This window comes from Panthera pardus, unplaced genomic scaffold (assembly GCF_024362965.1).
Source record: "Panthera pardus isolate Hobbes unplaced genomic scaffold, ASM2436296v1 HiC_scaffold_12, whole genome shotgun sequence".
Classification (NCBI taxonomy): Eukaryota; Metazoa; Chordata; class Mammalia; order Carnivora; family Felidae; genus Panthera; species Panthera pardus.
In genome coordinates this window covers 81,536,958-81,563,706 of record NW_026526677.1, presented here as the reverse complement: position 1 = coordinate 81,563,706, position 26,749 = coordinate 81,536,958, and the positions used below count along the sequence as shown (strand labels likewise).

The following is a 26,749-nucleotide window of genomic DNA, read 5'->3' as shown; positions in this document are numbered from 1 at the left end:
CTGAAACTGGGGACACTGAATCACCTTTTCCTCTTCCCAGCACAGCACTGGTCTTTACTCCAGTGGTTAGAAGAATAACTTTATGATTTAAACATTTCACAGAACTAAATTTAAGGATTTATTTATTTATTTATATTGAGAAAGAGGGAGAGAGAGTGCAAGTGGGGGAGGGACAGAAAGGAAGAGAGAGGATCCCATGCAGGCTCCGAACTGACAGTACATAGCCTGACATGGAGCTCAAACTCAGGAACCATCAGATCATGACCTGAGCTGATCAAGAAGACACTCTCAATGTTGGACTCCTAACTGACTGAGCCACCCAGGAGCTCCAGAACTAAATTTAAGTTTTAGAGTGTTTACAAATAGATTCTTCAAAAATCAAAGGTAGTGAAAGCTATGAGATTTGAAAATGCCTTTTAAGTTAAATAATTACTTATGCAGTGGATGTGGGAGGGGCAGATAGATTGGATTAAGTTCAACATGATTCAGAGTGGAGTGTGAATAATGATCCTGTTGGGATCAGGAGGAGAGGCAAGGAGACACACAAAGAGATGCACAAATGGAGAAAGGAGAAAGTTTCTAGTCAAGGTGGGAGCACACTAAAGTTAGATGTAAGGACCAGAGCTGATAAAGTTTCTGGATCTGTCTGATCTAGGATAACTGACAAACTCAGTCTCTTTCTGGTTCCTAACCTGCATTTTCCTTTTTTTCCCTCTTTCCCTGAGAGATGCATGCCTCTTGAGGGGAAATGTTAATCCTGAACAACTGTTTCTTAAACCTGCCTGCTCTCAAGAATCATCTGTGTACTAATAACAATTTTATATTGTGGGGATCTGTTCCAGTTCTGCTGCATTAGAATTTCCAGGGGAAGTGTTCTGTTTTTCTATATTCTTAATAAGAGCCATGTACAGTCACCACTTTAGGAGAAATTATTGAGTAATGGTCATGAGATCATGATTGTGCCCCAAACTCAAGTTATGGTTACACAGCCTGCAGAAAGAACTACAAAATCCAGACTTGCTTTATTATTTTTATGTTCATAAAAGGCATCAATTAAAGAGAGGAGTGCATTTAAAAACTTGCATCTTTCAGAAGTAATCAACAAGTACAAGCTATAGGCTGGAGTGTACCTCAGGGAAGATAGGGCTGCTAGTTGCTAAATCAGGTCTGTGAGGTCTGAACTAGAGGAAGAAAAGGGCCATTCCTTTGCCCTATGAATCATCACAGGCTTTGGATAAACCCTGCAGGGCTACAAAATATGTAAGACTAATCAGGGACTCAATGATGTTCATTGTGCAAGAAGGAGGAAATGCTGCATATCAATGCTGAAGAGGCCTGTATACATTATAATTACATTGTACGTTATATACATTATATAAATGACCCCTACAATGAGGCAGGAGGATAGGAATTACCTTTTTTCATTCAAACATAACTGTGTACCCCAAGAACTCTGCATGCTGGAAGAAACCAGGGTGAGTGGGGGTCCTGAGAAAACCAGAAATAATGCCACTTCCAACCTATATGTTAAAAAGCACATCTTGTTTTAATTCATTTTAAATATCAGGGCCTCTAACCAAGAGAAAGGAAGTTGGAAATCACTGCATTGAGTTAAAATGTTATGCACAGGTGCTTGTGTACATACCGACCCCCCTGTTCTCTCCTCCCAGAACACCCATACATGCAAAGAGGACAATCACATAAAATTTTAAGTCTGAATCTCAGTATGAGGGAAGAACACAGTCCTACTGCACACACATTATTTATACAGATAGAATAGCACTAATGTGGTGTGCCACCCTCTAAATTTTTAAAACAATTTTATAATAGTGTTTAAAACCAGACAGGGACAATTTGGAGAGCAAAGCTATATCAAAGGGTTTAGTTAAAATGATTTACTTGTGGGTTTTAAACAGCATTAAGTGGTTTGTGAAAAGTGTTCTGATTTGTGCTTAATATGGATGGTGCTTAAAAGTCTGGGCACCGGAAAGGTACACCCCTAGAGACACATTCACTAGGAAAATGCAGGCCTTAAATACAGCTGGGTATTTGCTTCCAAGACTGCTTTTCTAAGTATTAGCATTTAAACCACCCACAGAGGCTTTGCAGATGCTTCACTGGGTAAATGAGGTAGAGATGAGGAAGCTCACACCTCACAGCTGCTACTTTTAATTTAGTGACTGACCTGCAAACTGGGTTGACCAGAGAGTCAGAGTTTAAAGTAGCATGAAAGAAGCTATCTTGGAACTCCAACTTCAGTTGGTTAATTTTCTTAAATAAACAAAGGGAATTGACCCTTCCTCTTCTTATTACTTTCCATTCAATTCGATGCTATTTTAATTAATTAATTAATTAATTAATTAATTAATTAATTTTAATATGAAATTTATTGTCAAATTGCTTTCCATACAATACCCAGTGCTCATCCCAACAGGTGTCCTCCACAATACCCATCACCCACCCTCCCTTCCCTCCCACCCCCCATCAACCATCATTTTGTTCTCAGTTTTTAAGAGTAGATGCTATTTTAATTATATAAGAGAGAAGACTCAGATCTTTATGAGAATAATACAAGAGTAGTCATAATATGATCACTTCCCTTATTATAACATTTTCCTTCAAAGAGTGTCAGAGTGCTATATGATGCTTTCTCCTCTAATCCTGATAATATCCTTTAAAAATTAGTTTGAACAATTATCATCTTCACTCACATTTGGGAGACTGAGTCATTGGGACATAAAAGGCAAATGAGCTGCAGAGGATTTGGGCACAGGTGTTGTACCAATAAATTCATTTGTAAGTATTTATTAGTTTCTACAACATGTAGAGCACCATTCTAGGCTCTGGAGTTACTGAATAAAAGACAAGCAAGGTCCCTGACTCACAGCAATTATATTCTAGGGAAAGAAACAAATAATGAATGAGCAAACAAATAAGAACATATCCAAATGTGATAAGAACATAAGATGAAGTGATGTGAGAAGGAAAATTGGGGTGGGTGTTCTATTACTAGAAAGTCAAGAATGCCTCTAAGAAGGCAACATTTGACCCAAGACCTAGATATTTAGAAGATAATACTGCAGCAATAGTGTTTCAAGCTGAGGAAATAAGAGGTAGATTGCCCTGAGACAGGGATGCATCTATTCTGTACACACAATAGGAAGTAGGATGGTGGGGCTGGACCTTCAGGACTAGGATTAATGAAATGAGATGAGTAATGAGATGACGAAAAATGAAGAAGCAGCAGCTCATATAGGATCTCATGTGTCATGGTATGAAGTTTTAATTTTATTCTAAATAAAGGAGGGACCCAATGGAAAGTTTCAAAAAGTAAACTGGCATGATTCAAGTTCTATTTTAAATGAAAATTCTGGTTTTCATTTAAATTCTGTCTAGATAGAGAATGTTATATGGGTACAAGACTAGACAAAAAGAGACCAGTTTGGAGGCTATTAGAGAGGATAAGCTAGAGAACATAGTGTGGATTATGTGGATAGCTAGAGAGATAAAACCACTTTGAACATTTCAATGGATTTTGCCTCTGTGGTATAAAATGACTAATAATTAGGGAAGTGCACAGAATATAAGTAAATAATAGATGATTAAGGACAAAATGAATAAGTCCAATTTTACCTCTTTTAAAAAGTGAAATGTAAAATTTGAAATGTAAAAAGGCAAGGATTCACCCTCTCTCAGCAGTTGAGGATGATACTTGGCCTCCTTTAACATAGTAACTATTGCTGTCTTTAATGATATTGCTAGTAAGGCAGATGGTTGATATTTACTGAGCCTTTCCCATGTGCTAGACACTACATAAGACAATATGCAAAAACTTAATGTCTCACAAAAATCCTCTGAGTTAGTTATCACTGGTCTCACCTTACGGTTTAGGAAATTGAAGCTCAGAAAGATAGGCAAGCTTTGTACAGGAGACGCAGTATTTCTTTATTACATGTTTAAGAACATAAACTATGGCTGGATTTCTAAAATGTAAAAACTGCCACCACCCTTTATTACATGCTGTAAAATTATTTCACAGGTCCCTAGTTTGAATTCTTTCTTTCTTTCTTTCTTTCTTTCTTTCTTTCTTTCTTTCTTTCTTTCCTTTTTTTTTCTTTTTTTTGTAAAATGACAATGACTCAAAAACCAACCTTGTGGGAGTGAATGAGCTAATATGTGTAATTCAGTCATTCCTTGTCTGTTGTAAACCTGTAAAAAATGTTATTGATTATTGTTATTATTATTGCTCAAATCATACAACTAGTAAACAGTGATGTTAACTTCTATTTAGTTTTTCAATTTCAATAATGATATCAACAAATAATAAATATAAAAAAATGGGGTCCTACTTATTATATAAAGGGTTACTGTCCAAAATCTATAAAGAACTTTTCAAACTCAACACCAAAAAAACAAATAATCCAGGGAAAAAATGGCCAAAAGACATGAATAGACACTTTTCCAAAGAAGACATCCAGATGGCTAACAGACACGTGAAAAAATGCTCAACATCACTCATCATCAGGGAAATACAAATCAAAATCACAATGAGATACCATCTCACACAAGTCAGAATGGCTAACATTAACAACTCAGGCAACAACAGATGTTTTCGAGGATATGGAGAAAGAAGATCTCTTTTGCACTGCTGGTGGAAAGGCAAACTGGTGCAGCCACTCTGGAAAACAATATATAGGTTCCTCAAAAAATTAAAAATAGAACTACCCTATGACCCAGAAATTGCACTACTAGGTATTTATCCAAGGGATATAGGTGTGTTGTTTCAAAATGGTATATGCATTCCAATGTTTATAGCAGCGTTATTGATAATGGCCAAAGTCTGGAAAGAGCCCAAATGTCCATTGATGGATGTATGGATAAAGAAGATGTGATATATCTATCTATATCTATATCTATATAGATATCTATATCATCTATGTCGATACAGGTATAGATATAGATATAGATAGAGATAGAGATATAGATATATGTTTATCAAAAAGAATGAAATTTTTCCATTTGCATCTACATGGATAGAACTAGAGGATATTATACTATGTGAAATAAGTCAGAGAAAGACAAATATCATATGACTTCACTTATACAAGGAATTTAAGATACAAGACAGATGAACATAGGTAAGGGAAGCAAAAATAATATAAAAACAAGAAAGGGGACAAAACATAAGAATACAGAGAACAAACTGAGGGGTGCTGCATGGGCTGTGGGTAGGAGATGGGCCATTTACCATTTCGGGTAAGGGGCATTAAGGAAGCTACTTTTTGGGATAAACACTGGGTGTTTTACATAGGGGATGAATCACTGGAATCTACTTTTGAAATCATTATTGCACTATATGCTAACTAACATGTATGTAAATTAAAATTTAATTAATTAATTAATTAATATAATTAAAAAATAATTGGGGCCCAACCAATCATTTTACAAATAAACAAGCAATTCCTTTCTATTTTATTTATTTAGCAATAACTATAATGAAATGAGAAGCCCCAAATTTCTTAAATATTATTTCAACTTTCTTCATGTTCTTTGTTTAGTCAGTTTTAAAGTATGTCAACCAGTATCTTATAATAGATGTTAAAAAAGAAAACCCTCAAAATATGCATATATAAAACGATGTATTCCAACAGAAAAAACAGAAATTGTACATATAAAAATAGAAACATATAAAACATATAACATAAAAACAGAAACATATAAAATTGTACATATAAAAACAGAAAACAAAATTATAGATAAAGCACAAATATTCTACATATTTTTCTAGAAAAATACCATAATCAAATTTATAGGCAAACATTTTCACACTGTCTGCCCTTATTCCATTTCTACTCACTTGTATGCACAGGCACACACACATCCCACAGTATGCTGAAAATACCTTTAAAATAAATAACATCTATAAAGTACTGTAGGGGCCAAGGGCAGTTCACCCCAAAATGTGCCACTTTAGCATATTAATTGTTTTAAATAAAAGTTACTGGAGAAACAGCTGGTGTAAGGACCTTCAGATTCTCCTCTGTCCCCCTGAAAACAGGAAATAAATTTCCCGTATGAATAACACATCCTTATATTAAGAAGTAAAAAGATATCAGAGGTGTCTGGGTGGCTCAGTAAGTTAAGGGTCTGACTTCAGCTTAGGTCATGATCCCACAGTTCTTGAGTTCCAGCCCTGTGTCAGGCTCTGCCTTGACAGCTCACAGCATGGAGCCTACTTCAGGTTCTTTGTCGGAGAGTCTCCCTGACTCTCCCCCTCCTCCCTCTCAAAAATAAACATTAAAAAAAAAGAAGTAAAAAGACATCCTGTCACCAGAGATAAGAACTTTAAAACTGAGAAAGCTGTAGAAACAAACCTTGTTATTTTTTTTCTAGTCTACTACTTTAGCCTAAATTCCACTTAGAATTCCTTACTAATTAAAACTCTGGAACATCTCTTTCCTGTATCCTGTCAATTCCTCACAAATTTCTTCTCTGTCTAAAATGTATAAAAATTGCCTGCCTTGGTCATTTCTTTAGGTCTCAATTTCATTAGTGGCCCTCTGTATGCACATAATAAAACTTTGTGTTTTTTTTTTCTTCTCATTAACCTGTCTTATGTAAATTTAACTTAGTCCAGATGGAAGAGCTCAAAGGGTAAAGTAAGAATTTTTCTTTCTCTACATTACTAAGTAATACACCTTTGTACACAATGGATGTTTATTGGTATTATTACTCATTATTATTATTAGTTCTCTCAATCCAATGACACTGCCTGGGTGCAATGATGGAGAATGCAAAAAATCCCAAATGCAAGCCATTTGTCTCTGTAATTGTTTTGTATGGAATTTAAGGAAGGTTGCTCTTCTGGCATCAGAAAAGGGGAAATAGATAAATAACTTTTAGAATATAGGCCTTGTGTGAAATATAATTTAGGAAAAGTTATTCATTATTTATTCAAATAAATTCAGCTATATAATTTAACTAAATATAGTTTTTAAATTGGTAAGACAGGAAGCCATCAAAATCCTCGAGGAGAAAGCAGGAAAAAACCTCTTTGATCTTGCCCACAGCAATTTGTTACTCAACACATCTCCGGACGCAAGGGAAACAAAAACAAAAATGAACTACTGGGACCTCATCCAAATAAAAAGCTTCAACACAGGCATAGGGAAGGACAATCAACAAAACTAAAAGGCAATCAACAGAATGGGAGAAGATATTTGCAAATGACATATCAGATAAAGGGTTAGTATCCAAAATCTACAAAGAACTTCTCAAATTCAACACCCAAAAACAAATAATCCAGTGAAGAAATGGGCAAAAGACATGAATAGACACTTCTCCAAAGAAGACATCCAGATGGCCAACCGACACATGAAAAAATGCTCCACATCACTCATCATCAGGAAAATACAAATCAAAACCACAATTAGATATAACCTTACACCTGTCAGAATGGCTAACATTAACAACTCAGGCAACAACAGATGTTGGCGAGGATGCGGAGAAAGAGGATCTCTTTTGCATTGTTGGTGGGAATGTAAGCTGGTGCAGCCACTCTGGAAAACAGTATGGAGGTTTCTCAAAAAACTAAAACTAGAACTACCCTATGACTCAGCAATTGCACTACTAGGCATTTATCCACGGGATACAGGTGTGCTGTTTCGAAGGGACACATGCACCCCCATGTTTATAGCAGCACTATCAACAATAGCCAAGTATGGAAAGAGCCCAAATGTCCATCGAGGGATGAATGGATAAAGAAAATGTGGTATATATACATACAGTGGAGTATTACTTGGCAATCAAAAGAATGAAATCTTGCCATTTGCAACTACGCGGATGGAACTGGAGGGTATTATGCTAAGTGAAATTAGTCAGTCAGAGAAAGACAAAAATCATATGACTTCACTCATATAAGGACTTTAAGAGACAAAACAGATGGACATAAGGGAAGGGAAACAAAAATAATATAAAAACAGGGAGGGGGACAAAACAAAAGAGACTCATAAATATGGAGAACAAACTGAGGGTTGCTGGAGGGGTTGTGGGAGGAGGGATGGGCTAAATGGATAAGGGGCATTAAGGAATCTACTGAAATCATTGCTTCACTATATACTAACTAATTTGGATGTAAATTTTTAAAAATAAAAGATAAAGTTAAATCAAAATCAAAATCAAAATAATAAAAAAAAACATTACTAATCCCAAAAGCATGCTATTTGTCCCTCCTAAAATAATTCCAAGGCCTCCTGTTCAGAAGTAATTCCTTGATGCCATTGTCAATTTCTCACTCTTTGTTTTGGTGTATAGAAATGCAAATTTATTTCTGTTTTGTTTTGTATTTAAAAATTTATTTAAGCTCTCTAAATAATTCAAATAGTTTTTCTATAGATTATTTTGGAATTTCTATGCATACAGTTAGATATTTTACCAAAAATAAAAGTTTTGCTTTTACTTCTCAATTTTCTTGTCTTTCTGTGCTGGCAAGGAATGCTATAGCAGAACTCTTATCTATTTTTCACTCTCAAAGGGAATAATGCTTCTAATATTTTGCTATTCTAAGTTTGTCTATCTAACCATCTATTGATCTATCATCATCTATTTAAAGATACCTTTAGAGGTTTAAGAAGTTTCTTTTATCCCCCCATAGGCACTAAGAGATTTTTTTAAAAACATAAACAAATGTATTTGATCAAATGTTTTTCTATTCTTTTTTTTTTAATTTTTCTTTAACATTTATTAATTTTTTGAGAGACAGAGAGAGACAAAGCATGAGTGGGGGAGGAGCAGAGAGAGAGGGAGACACAGAATCCAAAGCAAGCTCCAGGTTCTGAGCTGACAGCACAGAGCCCGACAGGGTGCTCAAAGTCACAAACCATGAGATCATGACCTGAGCTGAAGTTCGAAGCTTAACCCACTGACCCACCCAAGCGCCCCAAATGTTTTTCTGTTCTATTGAGATAACTTAATCATTTTTCTTGTTTAATCATTAATGTGGTAAATTATATTACCATGTTTGGTTTTCCCATGTTAAACCAACTTGGTTTGCTATGTGAAGATCAACTTGGTTACACAGTATCTTTTTTAAAATTCTGCTGTTTTCTATTTGCAAATGTTTTGTTTAGAACTTTTATATCTATACTCATGAGAGTGCTTGGTTTGTATTCTTACTTCACAAACTCCCCTTGTTAGATTTAGTTAGTAAGATTACTTTGTCTCTTTTCTACGCTATGAAATAGTTGTGTAAGATTGGAATCATTTATTCTTGGGTAGAACTTTCCAGTAAAAACATCTAGGACTGTACGTTGAGTGTGTGTATGTAAATGTTTTTAACTATTCATATAATAGTAGACTATTTGTATTTTCCAATTCTTTCAGTTAGTTTAAGTTAGTTTTATTTATTCATTTTATGTAAGCATTCAACTTGGTTGACATTCAATTATTCCTCACATTGTTTTATTACCTCTTCAATTTGTCTGCAGAATCTGTGCTTATGTTTCCATTTTTTCCTCTTATTTTTTTATATCTGCTTTCATGTTCTAGATCACTAGAGATGTAGGACTCTTTTTGTAGTCTTTTAAAGGACCAATATTTGGATTTGTCCATTTCCAATTGTGCTTGATATTTGTTTGTAATTTAATTAATTTTTGCTTTTATTATTACCATCTTTACTCTCTGTTAAGTTTAGTTTCATGTTCCTTTCCTAACTTCTTAAGATAGATGCTTAGGTCTTTAATTTCAGGTTTCACTTTCCTTTTTTTTTTTTTTTTTTTTAAAGTTCATTTATTTTGAGAGAGAGAGAGACAGTGCATGTGCAGGGGAGAGATAGAGAGAGGAAAGAGGGAATCCCAAACAGGCTCTTTACATTCTCAGCATGGAGCCTGGAGATGTAGAGCTCAACCCCATGAGATCATGACCTGAGCCGAAATCAAGAGTCGGTTGCTTAACTGACTGAGTCACCCAGGGACACCTCTACTTTGCTAACGTAAGTACTTTGAGCCGTAAATTTTCCTTTAAGTTCTGGAATACAAGGGAGATATGTTAAATTATTCTATGATATTGGATTCACATATTTTTTCTTCTAAAACTATTAATTTTTATTTTGTATATTTTGAGGAAATATTATATGTACAGATCAAATTTTTTATGTTTGTTTGATCACCTTAAGTTTGTATTATATAGTGACCATCTTTATGCTTCTTTTATGGTCTGTTTTTCTAGGTGCTCAACATCAGGGAAATACAAATCAAAACCACAATGATATACCACCTCATACCTGTCAGACTGGCTAAAATTAACAGCACAAGAAACAACAGGTATTGGAAAATATATATATATATATATACACATATACATATACATATATATATATGTATATGTATATATATAGTTTATTTATTTATTCTGAGAGAGAAAGAGAGAGAGAGAGAGCACATGTATGAGTATGAAACAGATGGAGAGAGAGGGAGAGAGAGAATCCCAAGCTGACACTGCAGACCCTGATAAGAGACTCAATATCACAAACCATGAGATCATGACCTGAGCTGAAATCAAGAGTCAGACGCTTAACCAACTGAGCCGCCTAGGCACCCCATAGTTCTGAAACTGATACTGTTAAACACGTTTTTTGTTGTGCTTGTACTTAAATGATAAATCTTTAGCTTCCAACTTTCCTATTTTCTTATGCTTTAAACATATCTCTTATAAGCAGTTGATTGCTAGATTTTTATTTTAGTTCAATATTTATACTAATATCTTAATGATTAGGATACCTTTACTAAATTATTTCATGGTTTCTGTTTATCCCTCACTTTCTGTATATATATATATATATATATATATATATATATATATGTATAATACATATGTATATATATCATATTATTGTTTTCATATCTTTGTCTTTTTTCCCCTGAAGCTTTGAGGTTAAAAGTATTATTGTTTTATGTGACAACTTTTGTTTACTTTTACCTACATATTGATACCTTCATTACTTTTCATTCTTTGTTGTACCTCAACCACCTGGGTTCACTTCCTGTTTGGGACTACCTTAACTAAAGCCTTGCATTGGACTTTTCAGGCCACCTAGGTAGTATAAATTAGGGTTACTGGCCCTTAATTACAACACCTAAGTGGAAGACTTGCCCTTTCCTTTCATAACTAAGACACAAAATCGATCATTTTTTTAATGGTTTTCTCAGTGGATTGATTTATATAAAGTTCAGTTTTATGCTGCAGTGGTACCAATTTGTGGGCCTAGTCTTACCAGGAGCTTGCCCTAAGCTTTGTCTTTTTCCTCCTCAGCCTACCACCAACTTGTGAAAACCAATGCTCAATGTCAGCAAATGCCTTGGAAGTGAAAATCAGATTCCACGCATGGCTTCATCACTAAAATAAGCTCAGATCTTGGCTTTAACATTTCTTCCTAACTTTCTTGCTAGCTCAATGATAAAATCAAGAAATTTAAATCATATTTATTTATATATTTTATATTTCAGTCATCATTTAATTTAAAAAGATTGGTTTAGTTTTGTTACATAAAACTTATATATAGATTTTAAAATTATGTAATAAAAGTAGGATGTCCAAGAATAGATGTAATTGAGTCTTTCAAAGACTACTTTTTGGCTACTAAATTAAGTATAAATTCAAACTGTCTTTCTAATTCTCAATAATTTGTCCTCAGCTATTCAACCTTTCCAGCTTATTTCCATTTCTATAAAAAGTGTACCAGGGCCATATAATAGTACTTACTTTTCACAAAAGTGTCCTGGATTCATGACTGCTTTTGCAAATTCTGAATGGTCTTTCTAAAATACAATCCACCTCTACATGTCAAAATCCTAATCAAGGACTGACCCTTTCAATGTTTATTATTTTTACTTTTGACAGAGAGAAGGAGACAGAGCATGAGCGGGGCAGGGGCAGAGAGAGAGAGGGGGACACAGAATCTGAAGCAGGCTCTAGGCTCTGAGCTGTCAGCACAGAGCCCAACACAGGACTCAGACTCACAGACCGTGAGATCATGACCTGAGCCGAATTCGGAGGCTCAACCTACTGAGCCACTCAGGCACCCCAAGGACTAACCATTTCAAATGACAGTTCATCCCAGTTTTCTCTCACCTTCCATCAAGATTTTATGTTCTCTTTTCTTAACTGTTGAAGTTTATTTATTTATTTAGTTATTTATTTATTATTTTTTTATAGTGGAATATTATTATTTTTTTTATAGTAGAATTGGTTTTGAATCCAAAGAGAATTCGGCTCTCTTTCTGATTTTCTAATTTCTTTGTGACTCATTTACTTTATTTAAAACAGAAATGTTTATATCTTCCTTACAATATTACCTTATTGTGAGGATTGAAATAAAGTAATGCAGACATAAAAGAGCCAGTTCTCAATAAAGGGTAGTTATTTTATTGTTATTTTACCTAATAATAATAGGTACCTAAATAATACTTACATAAGGTATATTAAGTATCCTGTGTTAATAAATCTATGCATTATTACCATAAATATCTTGTGTTATAGTTATCTATGCATTAGTTTTATTGTCTATTAGGCATATGCCTCCTTTGAGAATGGGAGTATCTGTTACTTATCTTGGTATGACTGGCATAATGTCTTACATTTAATATTTAATAATTTTTGTTTTCACTAAATGAATTTAATAGAAAAGTACTAGATATTATAGTATTAGGGAAAGGAGAAGTGGAGCTACCATTTACAATTAGAAAAAGAGAGAAACAAAAATAAATTGGTACCCTGAAACCTCCTGATACAACTAAAAACATAGAACTCATCCTATATTTTTATATCTGTCATCTATCATCTATTTATCTATCTATCTATCATCTATCTATCTATCATCTATATATTCATAAATAATTCTGTTACCCAAACAAAATAAGCATGCTAATGATAAAATTTGTTTAGGTTATTTTTTTTTAATTTTAGAAGTTTATTTATTTATTTTGAAGGGGAGAGAGAGACTGGCAGGGAGGAGAGAGGAGGGAGGGAGAGAGAGAGAGAGAGAGAGAGAGAATCCCACACAGGCTCCACACTGTCAGTGCAGAGCCCCATGCAGGGCTATATCTCAAGAACCATGAGGTCATGACCTGAGCCTAAATCAAGAGTTGGATACTTAACTGACTGAGCCACCCAGCAGCCCTGAGATTATTTTTATGAAAATGATCTGCAGGTTGTTTTTCACTGTCATCAAGGTTATTAGGTCTATGCCTTAATTTTGTAACCAGCCCTCTAATTCCCATCATTAATCAACCATAGTTAAATTAGACTGTGATTTATGCAAAAACTGAAAAGAAGTGACTATGTAACTCTCAAAGGAAGCTAAAAATCTCCATTATAAAATACTTTTTTCTAAACATTCTCAGAATCTTCTCTCTTCACTATTTTATATTCAATGAAGAGTCACTTGGGGAGATAATAGGATCAGTCACCAACTTGTACATAGATGCTTGAATTCCCATGTATTTTAGATGTTGTTTGTATTAAGGACAAATTAAGCTGAAAGTTGTAGTCTGGGGGGCTTTTGGATAAGAAAAGTCTTTAAACAATTAATGGATTGTTCAAGTTGTGCCTATGTGGAAAGCATAACCAGGCACCTTGTGCAGCAATTTATAGTAACTGGGGTAAATGAACCATAGTCAGAAGTAAAATTTATGAACTGTTTGTTAAATTGGTAATTAGCTAGAGATGCAATGCTACAAACTGGAGGTGTTCATAGCACAACAGAGCCAGGATTATCTTGTAGTTTACAGTTTAAATTAACTGACTTCTTTAGTGTTATCTCCCTTGTGAGTTATGGTCTGTCTTGTTATGTATAACATTCTTTTTTTTTTTTTTTCAAGTGGAAACAAGAAAAACTGGTGGTAAGATCAGGAAAAAAAGGTGAAGGCTTTTGAAAAGAAATCTTTATAGATTTTCTGGAATCTTAAACTTGGGATATATGAGCAACAAATAATTGAAGACATTTTACATGCACGTCTTCTGTGTTCAAATGGATATCGTCAATTTGAAGATTTGAGATCAAATGTTATATTATCTAAACATACTGTTAAGAGTAGAATGTTTGAAAATGTGAGAATCCCTTTGTTTTTCCACTTGCATTCAACTATTTGGCATGGTGTGAGCACACTGTTACTCAGTAAGTTTGAATTATTTGTGCTTATTCATTGTCTGATGTAGATCAAGTTTAGAAACACTGAATACCTCTCAAAACAATGGAGATCTACAAGGGGAAAAGTTTAAAAGCACAGCCAAGAAACATCCTATAATGCAATCTTTAGAATTATTTTGTCAATAACATTTGATCAATTGATTAATGTGTAATTGATAAAAAAGGACAATAAATATTTCTTATAATTAGATGGCCAATCAACATCAATGTAGTCTAACTTACCACAAAGTAAGATGTAGAAAGAGAAAAGTAAAAGTAAGATGAAATTTTGGCCACTGTGTCTGAGTTTTTCAGTTTGCATCTTTTATTGGAAGTAAAATTAGATTTAAATTAAGTTCTTTATTTGGAAGGTTTTCTGGACTTTTGTGAGGGGTGTGTGTGTGTGTGTATGTGTGCACTCGTGTGTGTGTGTGTGTGTGTGTGTGTGTGTGTGTGAAAATAGCTGATAAAGCTGATCATACAGCTTTTTAGTACAAACTGGGGAGCTAAATCCTTACCACATAAAAGGAATTCTATCACTATTCTTTATGTAGATTGAAATGCAGCATCACTGCTAAACAATTTGATTGCTATAATCATCATAGAATCATTGACTAGCAGCAAGCTTGGCTTTAAAGCTCAGCTTTGTGATGGGCGACTTTAAACAAGTCACAATCTCTTTGAGTTTATAACTGAAAACTTATATGTCAAAGATGGAAATATCTAAATAACAGGGTTGTGAACTGGCACATATTGAAACTAAATTAAATGTTAGAAGTTGGCATATCATTTATCTAACTTCCCACTAACTCAGCTTCTTAGCAATTATATCAGTTTGAGCATTTTCAATAATGAGAAAGTATAAGACAGTTTTTTCCTTTGAGTTAGGATTTCAAATGTCATCGAGATTGACCAACAAGCTATAAGGAAAGGAGGAGAGAGAGAGAAAGGGACATTTGAGTACAGGTTATCAGGTGAGAAAATGAAGAACCTGTTTGAGGGAATTGTGAGCATCCATGCAGTTTGAAGTTAGAATACTTAGGGTTTTTTGGGAGGAGGGCAGAAATGAGTAGAGACAGACACATGGAGAGAGAAAGACAGCTGAACAGTTAATAAGGCAGGTATAGACTCTGAACTCCATGTTGGTAGTACCCTGTGTGTTTCATTCATAACTCTGTTCCTGGCACCAAGCACTGACATATATAGGCACTTAAAATATTAGATAGAACCATATGAAATTTTTGTTATTCACTCATTTCTAACAGATAAAAAAATGGCAATTTCATATAGTTCAACCTTATATTTGTCAGATGGATTAGTGAATAAATGTGGAAATAAAATGGAGAATTTCAAATGTACTCATGAATTATGGTTGTATTCAATAGAAGATTCAGATCAGTAGCTTCAGCAAGAGGATGACACACTCAAAGCTGTGCTTTGGAAAGATTCCTCGGGCTATAGGGTGAAGCATGGCTTATATGGGGAGAGAAAATGGACACAAATGAAAAGTATAATTTAGGATGTTTGCTACTTGAGACATTTTAAGGGCCTAAACTTGGGCATTGTCAAAAAGAAAAGGAAAGAAAGGGAAACCCAGGGTACAATGGTTAACCATATGCTTCATTTCATTTGAAAATCTAATTTTCCACTGAGTGAAGGTATGTTCAATTGGCCTGTTGATTGAAATGATGGTAGAATAAGAGAGGGGCCTATTCTTATAGAATTACAACTGAATCTCTAGGGTAAATTACATAAATTCTTCTATAATACACCTCTAAAAGATTAGGCCAAGAAGCTTGAATTGTTTTCAATACCAAGTATTTTTTCTCTCTGAAGATGGAAAAAAAAATGTAGCAGGAGGATTAGTGTTTTTTATCTTTTCGTATGTTCTTATCAAATCTAAACTATTTGAATTATGTGATTAGAAATATATTATCTTAAGAAATTTCCTCCTACAACACTACAAATTTGTGGTGTTTACCTTAACTTTACTTACTGATTATAAGCACAGTGCATAAAAATCATATACAATTTCTTTGTGTATACAATTCTATATGAATAATTATAGACAATAATTACATATAACTTGTAAAATACAGAAAAGCACAAAATTAGATTTATACATAATCCATCTCTTAGAGATAACTTGTGAATAGTGTATACTATATTGATAGTCTCTGTGTTTTATACTTTTGTGTTCCCATGTTTACAGGCTTGGTTTTATCTGTTGGAAATGTTCTTAGTTTTCCTTGTCTCCCTTTGGTATTTCTGTCAGTGTCCCAGAGTCTTTTCCTCAGACATTAATCTTGACACCAGTCAGTTGAACAAACCCATGTCAAATTGTTCCGAGGTTAGTAGGGCTCTAATGCAACTCATTCAGACTGAGGCAAAATATTGCTTCCCACCTCTCACATCTTATGTAGAGGTAATGTGACTCCTGGAAAATTTGAAACAGTGCATAGCCCCTCTGGCCAGAAGTAGTACATAGAATTATATGATTGCCAGTATCCATGGATTTCAATATTCTTCATTTATATTCAATATTTTTTTTCATTTATATCACTAATTATTGACATCATTGCTTATTTATGAATCACTTAAATCCTAGCATTTATGTCTTCTCTCATCCTATTTATTTATGAATCATTTAAATCCTAGCATTTATGTCTTCTCTCATCCTATTGCTGGATTCATAATCTCCAAATTTATTTTGAATTATTGTGGATAGAATAGGGATAGTAATAGTTTGCCACCTTAAAGAGTGGCTTCCATGTAATAGAGGTTTTCAAGTCAAACATTGTAGTGAGGCTCAGTTACTGAATTTGGTAGATATGGAAATAAAGCAGAAGTTAGTGAAAGACTCCCTCTACCAGCTCTTACATTGATTTTGCTGAGTTTCAGAGGTCCAGGCTTGAACAAGCTATTGATCATTTCTTAATTGGGTCAATTTTTATTTGAAAGGGTGATTCTTCTTAGGAGCCAAGAATTTGTTGATCTATATTCATAATTTCCAATGCTGCTATGACTGCATTTTCCCCCTTTTGTGTTTCTACTGGCATTTTAAAAGGAAGGTGGTGAAAGTAAATTAGGCAGAGCCTTCTGCCATTAGTTTTCATGGAAACCAGGAAGTCAGCTTCCTAACCTCATCACAATGAATGTGAAGCCATTTTCTTCTCATCCCCTTAAACTTGGTGGAACTTTGGAATAGCGAGTAAGAATCCCCAAGTGATAACATATCGTATATTGTAAGCTGTTCATAGGTATTAAATCTTATGAAGACAGTTATCAACCTTCTCTTCCTTTAGATAAATAATGTCATTTTGATCATTTTATTCCTTTGAAGCATAGATTTTAATCTACAAAGGAAGTGAACTGATATACTCTTGGTATATGAAAGCTCATTTTTTCTCATTATATAATTTCTTAGACACTGAAAAAAAAACTAAGATACCTAGGGTCTACATTGTTTTATGTTCTTAATATGTAAAAGACATTGTCACAGAGGAAACAACAAAACAGCTTGTTCATTAACAAACACAGCATGTAGGTGCAAACAAAGGGACAGAAACAAGACTCTAATTATCCCCATGAATTCTTCTTCTTCCTTTGAAAAAGAAGACCCTATTTTCCCCTCAGTAACAATGTCCTTTAGGGCCTGCACTACAAACATATTTTTCCATATGTCTATGAGTCAATATGTAAGCCTGATAATTTTTGCCTAATAAACACAACATGAATTCCCACTAGAAGCCAACTAATGGGTACTTCAAGTGCAATTTTCTGTGTGTGTTAAATGAATAAGTTGAAAACTTCACTGTTCTGAAGCTCCTTTGGTGAGCAGGGGAATATTACAAGGGATTTTGGACAGTACCATAAAAGATAAATTACACTATAATCCTGTCCCTTCATAGGATAAGTTTTATTTTTTTGGATGCAGGATTTCTTTAGCACCCATTTGGATTATAGTCCATATTTCTAACACTGGTATCCCCCTCTGCCTAGAAATGAAAATTTGTACTTTAACCATTTTAATATTTCAATAATTGTAAATAATTTTTAAACATGAATGGCACATTCCATGGGGTTTAATAATAATTTATATATGTGCACATGGAAAGGAAACAAAACAGAACAATAAGAACAACAACAAAAACTGTGTCTTAACCAAAAACTAAGTATTTTTCATTTTAGCCAAGATTGTCTTTGTCCACAAAAAGTACAGGAAATTGAACATGTAATAATGAAGGCTTAATATTTGTGCACTGCTGGAGTGCTTCTGGGTGATTATATTTTAACAAAAGTTAATGGCTAAGTAATGGAAATAATGAGCTGAAGTGAAAATCCAATATGAGTTTGATGAGCAGAACATTTTGAATGAAAATATACTAGAGGAGAAAATCTCCATGGAACATTTCATGTCTTAGTACTCCAGGAGCTTATTAGTTTAGTATGAAAATGGACATGATTGATTAAGAAATCTAAATGAATGTGTGCTAGTGATCTTTAAAAGTGATGGGGCAAATGTGAAGTTTCCTTAAAAGAAAAAAAAAAGAGAAAGAGTAAAAAATCCTTTAAAAGCCTCTGTTGCCATTAACTCTCCACATACATTCATCTGTTTGCACATGGCCTATATAATACTGATTACAGAAGTAAATATTCAGTCTGCTATCAGAAACTATCCAAGAGCTATTGAACTAGGAGTAGGTAAGGTTGATGAGAATGGCCATGCCATAAATGAGAAGTGAAGATTTCAGGCTCTGATGGACAAAGAATATCACTTTAGAGGCACAGATTTAATGAACAGCATATTTATCACATGGAGACTCCTTTAATCCGAGATAATAACTTAAATCTCTAGAATTCATTCTAGAACTACTGGAGAAAGAAAAAGGGAGTGGTAAAACTTTCCAGAACTATTAATAACAAAAATATATGTCAGTATTCAAAGGTTCAAAGGCTCAACTGATTCCACCATCATCACCACCACCACTAACCATCAGCAGCAAACAGCATCATCATCACAAATAACATTCATTGAGCGTTTATTAAATGCTATACACCAGCCAGTGTATTTTACAAAATTTCATTCAATTCTCACAATCCAATGTGGTTAGTGTTTTGAATTCTAGTCTTATAAGCAAAAAATAAATAAATTAATTAAGTAAGTAACTTGTTGAAAGCTCATAGTTTTCCTGATAAGCCAGGAAATGAAGTCTTGATTTATACACTGGATTATATACTATTACTCACAATGTTGAAGTGCTTCATAAATTATAAGTGCTATAGCAGTCATCATCATTGTCAATAATAATGTGACTTACTATTTAAGCAGCAATTCATACTGAGCATTCTGTGATATAAACAAGAAATAACTACAAACCACTCACAAATTCTAATATTACTTATTTTAAAATATACTTTAGGTGCATAATTTAGGACCAAGTGAATGAAATATTTTGAAATATATTTTGATAACAACTTGTTTGTTAATCAAAATTCTTCTAAAAGTCATATTATGCTCTAGTTATTACCTACAGGACTGTAAATTTTAGGATAATGATTTATATACTTCCTTAGCAGAACAGATAAATACAAGAAAAGAAAAAAAAAAAAGACAAAGAAGATCCCCTTCCAAAACAAACCAAACAAAATCTGAAAGATTCAATCAAAATTTGACAGAAAAAGAAAAGTCAGTATGTCATTTGACATTCTGTTGATAAAACAAATGATTAATTGTTAACTTCAGTTGTTACAACATTGCATTTACAATTTAGAGTTAAATTGCTATTGACCCAAGCTTTCAATTCTTTTTTTTTTTTTTGAGGTTCTGACTAGTTTTCAGATAATTAAATGATATTTTTCTGCAATTAACATCTTTCATTACATTTTTATGCTATTGCTATGGACATAATTTTATGCATTTTATGCATTTAAAATGTTTTATTTTTCATATTTACATGTTTCTTTTATAATATATATTATTTTAACTCCTTTCTTCCAATATAATACTAATCTCTATATGTCCATATAGGAAATTGCCATTTGCTGTTTCAATCTTTAATTTGAAGTGATCCAAAATAACTGTGAAAATTGTGAATGAAGGACAAGACTAATTCATTTAACATTTCTTATTAGAAGAATAACCTACAGTTATTGGGGGTTGGGTGATTGGGGAACCTATTTGATGTAGATCACATGAATGGTGAATATACTTGTATTCCAAGGAAATAAAACATGATTTGAATTTGTAACCCTAATGTGAAATATGCAAGACACAAAGATTTCAAACCCTTAACAGTTTTCTAACACCTCCACTTAAATTTTTATTTACAACTCTTATCAGTTGGTGTGCTTTATAACAGAGAAGTGACCTAAAATTTCTATAAGAAAATAAGGTGTCATATGAAACTGAAATTCTATTTAAGAATGTATAATATATACATTGGAAATTTTAATTTTCAAGTTTCTATTCATATGTTTGGCATGCATTTTTTTCAAATATCTACATATGTCTTCTTACATTACTTTATGGAATTCTTTCTATTATTATTTAAGTCTTAGCCTTTTATTTTAATACTTGATGCTTAATATTTTTAAATTTCTATTTAGATTGTATTTTTAATGAAACCTGGAACTACAAAATAAGGTAACATACTGTACATTAGTAACGACAATATTTTGCAAGTGTGCCTGTCAATTTTAAGTGTAAAAATGCCTCTGTAGTCATTAAATTAAATCAGTTTATAAACATAAACATCTAGATCAGGGTTTACAAACATAAACATACAGATCAGAGTAGCAAAGGCTGATTAAATGTAGCCCAGTCTTGCTTTTACTTGAATAAATAAAAACACAAATATTTCACATTTTAGCCTCCTTCCTGAATAGCACTTTGACCAGAGTATTTGACATCTGGAAAATTGAGTGATCTGAGTTTGAAGCCAGTGTATATGTCTCACTAACCTGAAGGGATAGCAGTGAGGAGAAAAGGAATCAAGAAAACTGGAAAATTCACAAACTGTTTTTCAACTTCTGGAAAAAAAAAGTTTAGTATGTTTATATTTGTTGTAACAGAAAATTCATTAATCCTGTTCCTTTCTCAATACATTTGCTTTAACAAAAGAGATGCTATCTAATTTTTTAAACTCATCAGTGATGTCTATGTATATTTGCTGAGGAAAATTCTCTGGTGGTGAACTGAAATAAATAGGATAAGACTCACATGCCACCCATGAACAACACAAATAATGCATTTCAAATGTAGTGGTTTGTACCAATATGGCAAATACATTTTGATGATATAAAAATCCTTGATGCATTAAAAAAATGATAAACTTTTTGATCTAATTCTACAAAAATATTTTCTTCTGCTTTAATAAGGGTTGTGCCAGGTTTTGTTTTTGTTTGTTTAAATTTCTATGAGCAACAATACAAAAAATTCAATTCAATCATATGCATTTCAACCATATATACACATATTTATGATTTTGTACCTCCCACCCTGCCTGAATAACAAAGATACATTCTCTTTCAAAACAAGATGATCAGTATAACCCATTTTAATTATAGATGATCACCCTTTTCAGGCATCATACATCATCCTTGAGCCTGAACTGAACCAATTGGTCTGTAATTACTTCATCTGAGACAGGCAATTTAAATCAGTGATTCTCAGATTAGAAGGGGAAAGAAAAATTTCTATAGTAAATTTTCAAATATTTCAAAATATTCCAAAATTACCTAAAGAATTATTCAAATGGACCCCTAATACTGACATCAATTAATTTTTCTATATGATTACTTAGATCCAGACAGATATAAAACAAAGCATGATCTGCTTATCCTTATCGATAAAATAACACTTTAAAACAACCTATGCAACCTTATTTCAACATATTAGAGGATATTATTTTCTCAAAGCTGAATCATCATTTACAACACAAATATGGTAATAATTAATAGAGTATGGGCTTTTGAACTTGGCAAACACACTCTTGTGATGGTTTGATTCTCTCATCATTTTTTTCCCATTTGTACTACTGTGATGTCCTTTGGTTTTGCTTACCAAAACCAAATCTATACACATTAAATATTCATCTGAACATTTATCATTTGTCTATGGCAACTGAAGTAATTCTATATTATTTTGCCTCAACGAGATTGAAAAAAGAAGTACAAACCTAGACACAAATCTTGCCTGAAAATACTCTGCCATGAAGTGATTACCCAAAAGATTCATGTTTATATCATTTAAATATTAACATTAAAGTAAATTATTATAGATAACTTGTGAATCTCCAAATCTTCAGACCCTAAATGAAACCCAAAATAACTAGCTTAATCAAAGTGTGTGATTTATTCATAACCTGGTGAAATTCCCATCAGTACTGAAACACCATGGAGGCAAAGAAATCTGATCATATTGAAATAGAAATCTGAATTCTTTTTAATCGCTATATAGACAAACCATATTTTAATCTGTTCATTATAACTGCAAAATCTCTTTCTTGTATACTCTGTATCACCTGAAACTTCAAAAAAATGTTTGATGTTAAGAGTTTGAATTATGAAATAGACTTCTAACCTTTTATTCTCTCTAACTGCTTTGTCTCCCTTCTTCCAAGAAATGGTTGGTTTTGGAGAGCCTTGGGGTTTGCACTCTATGATGACTTCTTGGTCTTTGGTAATAATTATTGTTTTCTTCATTTGATTCAGTGCAAAAGTAGGAGCTGAAGCTATGAAAAAGAAAATGTTAATTCTACCAGAAGTAATGATAATAAATTAAACAAAATTTTGCAACTTTTCTGTGATACATTACTTTTCTTTCTTTTCTTTTTTTTTACTATTTACTTTATTATTTTTTTTTATTTTTTAAAATTTACATCCAAATTAGTTAGCATATAGTGAAACAATGATATCAGGAGTAGATTCCTTAATGCCCCTTACCCATTTAGCCCATCCCCCCTCCCACAACCCTTCCAGAAACCCTCAGTTTGTTCTCCATATTTATGAGTCACTTCTGTTTTGTCCCCCTCCCTGTTTTTATATTATTTTTATTTCCCTTCCCTTATGTTCATCTGTTTTGTCTCTTTAAGTCCTCATATGAGTGAAGTCATATGATTTTTGTCTTTCTCTGATTGACTAATTTCAGTTAGCATAATGCCTTCCAGTTCCATCCACGTAGTTGCAAACGGCAAGATTTCATTCTTTTTGATTGCCAAGTAATACTCCATTGTGTGTGTATATATATATATATATATATATATATATATATGTATATATATACTGCATCTTCTTTATCCATTCATGGGATACATTTCTAATAAAACCACAGGTTATCTACACATGCAAAAGGCACTAACTCAAAATTTAAACATACAATTATTAGCAGATAATGGTTTCATATTATGTGGGGTCCACGGACAGACTGTTTCAAAAAATGACATGCTTTAATTATGATTATCAATTTTAATTTTGAAAGACTAATATGAGCACCTTGAGCAAAAGGTGAAGGTGCTGGCAAGAAAGTCTATTTGGGGCTTCCTTTGGAAAAATAGAGGTTACATGTAGAGGAGGTAATCCTGTGTCATCCACTTCCTATCTTGGAGTTTTACTGCATATTTTACTTTAACATCATACAAAATTAACTGTAGTTGTTTTAAAATACATTTAAAAATTGAATTATTTAAATTTCAATTAAAATTTTACTTCATTGGTAGCAATTATTCAATTAGGTCTGATACTTCATTAATATTAATATTGCTTTCACTCGATTTTTGTGAAGATACTTTTGATTAGTTCCCCAAGTAATTCTGGTGGGCAGCTGTGGGTTGAGGACACTGGACTAAAAGAACACATGACATAGAGACCAACACACACACACACACACACACACACACACACTTTTGAATCTAAAAGAGAACTTGGGAGATATGTCTACAAGTCTACTGTATCTGAGGCATTTATTTTAACCAATTTAACATAATTATTTTATGTCCATTATACAGCAGTATAATGCATGGCACAAAAACATTAAAAGATATGTATATAACAAAAAAGATATGTGTTTGTAATTGAGACGAGATAAGAATTGATAGAGAAAAGGGGGAAGGAGTTAAGACAGTGGAGAAATAGGGGGACCGGGATTTTCCTCATCTCTCAAACACAGCTGTATTGAGCTCATATCACTTGGAACACCCAGGAAATCGATATGCAGAGTGGCAGAAAGACTTCCACAGTTGGACAGAGACAGCTTGGAAGGATCGAGGTGTGGGTATGTGAATTGGGGGAGATAAAACAGCATAGGCATGGAGGGGATGAAACCCTTTCTGTGGAGAGACAGAGGGAAGGTTGTGAAAGTGCAGCATTGAGTTAGCACAAGAGGAAAACCTCTCTGGACCACAGACTGGGGAAGGATAAATATGGAGAGTGTCATTTTTTTTTCTGTTTTTTTTTTTTTTTGTTGTTGTTGTTGTTGCTGTTTTTTGGGTTTTTTTTCAAACAGCTCTTCGAACTGAAACTTGGAGGTTTCAAAAGTGCGCAGCTTTCTCCAGAGTGAAGCCAGGAGACATGGTGTGCGTTCCTGGGGAGAAAGGACCTGACCCCAGAGCACATAGCGCAGTGTAGCGATCTCTGGGGTGCACTGGGATAGAGCAGTTCCCTTCCTGGAGTACTTTGGAAAGGTGGTTTATTGCCTCCACCAGGACAAAAGACCCTGCAGGTGCCAGCCATGGTCTTTTATCTGCAGGTTGGAGAGACTCCACTCTGGAACAGGGGAGAGTTGGGTCCTTTAAGACTTTGATTTTGAATCCCAGCCTAGCGCCTAGAAGGTGCAGAACTGTGGAGCAGGGAAAACTGACTGCCTGAACAGCATGGTTTGAGGTCCCTGGTATGGGGAGAAAAGCCTGGAATGCCACCATTTTTCCCCTCAGCATCAACATGGTGGGACTTCAGAGAGAAGCACAGCAGCCCCCAGTGGAGGCAGGGCAAAACCCTGCCCCTCTGTGCCTGGCAACTGCTTATTTACTGGAGCAAGACTGACTCATCCAATGCAGCCAGCCTCTCCACCAGAGCAGCACAGCCACCGTTTCCAGGCACCAACAGACAAACTGTTTTTCTCTTTTATTATTTTATTTATATTTTCCTTCCCTCTTCCTTTTTTTTTTTTTAAATCAGGCTTATAGTTTCTGATTTATTTTTGGTCAATTCTTATTCATGCATTTTCAGGCATTTTCATTCTATCCTTTTTCCATTTTTTCTCTTTCTTCTTTATTTTCATTTCTCCTCTGAAATTAGCCTCATGGTTTTTTGATTCTCTTTTTTTTCTCCCCTCTCATTTTAATTTTTTTATGAAGTCAAGGTTCCCTTTTCTTTCTTTCTTTCTTTCTTTCTTTCTTTCTTTCTTTCTTTTTTATTTTCCAGGGTTACTTCAACAAACAAATCAAAACACATCTGATTGAAAGTCCAAACATTCCACCACTACAAGTGAGGAGGAGCTCTGCAGAGGACTGACTGGTGGGATAAAGCAGCCAAACCACAACAATAGAGTGCAAACAGCATTCACCAAAAACACTTTCTGGAGTGCCAGGCCCTGGACAATGTATGACTCCTTTTTAATATAATAGTACCCTCAGGTGCAGGACACATAACAAGCTTTTAAGACACGCAAAAGATAGAAACTTAGCCAAAATGACAGTACAGAGGAATTCTCCCCAAAAGAAAGGTCAAGAAAAATCACAGCCAGAGAATTGCTCAAATCAGATATAAAAAAATGAATCTGAACAAGAATTCAGAATAACAGTCATAAGACTCATAGCTGGGCTTAAAAAAAAGCATAGAAGACACCAGAGAAACTCTTGCTGCAGAGATCAGCAGAACTTGTCAGGATGAAGCAAAAATGCTATAACTGCGATGCACAATAAACTAGATACAGTGACAGCAAGGATGGAAGAAGCAGAGGAGAGAATAGGTGAAATAGAAGATAAAATTATGGAAAAAATGAAGCTGGAAAAAAAAGAGGGAAAGGAAATTACTAGATCATAAGGGGAGAAATAGAAAATTAAGTGATTCCATGAAACAAAACAATATCTGTATCATAGGAGCCCCAGAAAAAGAAGAGCCAGAAAAAGGGGCAGAAGGTTTATTTGAACACATTATAGCTGAGAACTTCCCTAATCTGGGGAAAGAAACAGGTATCCAAGTCCAAAAGGCATAGAGATTTCCCTTCAAAATCAACAAAAACAGGACACCATGACATATCATAGTGAAACTAGCAAAATAAATAAATAAATAAATAAATAAATAAATAAATAAATAAAGAGAGAATTCTGAAAGCAGCTAGGGACAAAAGGTCTTTAACCTACAAGGGTAGACACATAAGGTTAGTAGCAGACCTCTCCACTTAAACTTGGCAGGCTAGAAAGGACTGGCAGGAAATATTCAATGTGCTGAATAGGAAAAATATGCAGCCAAGAATCCTTTATACAGCAAGGCTGTCATTCAGAATAGAAGGAGAGATAAAGACTTCCCCAAACAAACAAAAACTAAAGGAGTTTGTGATCACTAAAC

At 33.8% G+C, this 26,749-nt stretch overlaps 1 protein-coding gene across 2 annotated transcripts in view; it reads right to left on the bottom strand.

The window, feature by feature from the left end:
* Positions 1-26,749, bottom strand: part of CNTN5 (contactin 5) — a 1,357,742-nt gene that overhangs the window by 269,882 nt on the left and 1,061,111 nt on the right. For both annotated transcript variants that reach the window (XM_053900236.1, XM_053900234.1), the window contains one exon: positions 22,767-22,917. In XM_053900236.1, coding sequence (XP_053756211.1) covers positions 22,767-22,917 — 151 coding nt within the window. The remainder of the gene's footprint in view (positions 1-22,766; positions 22,918-26,749) is intronic.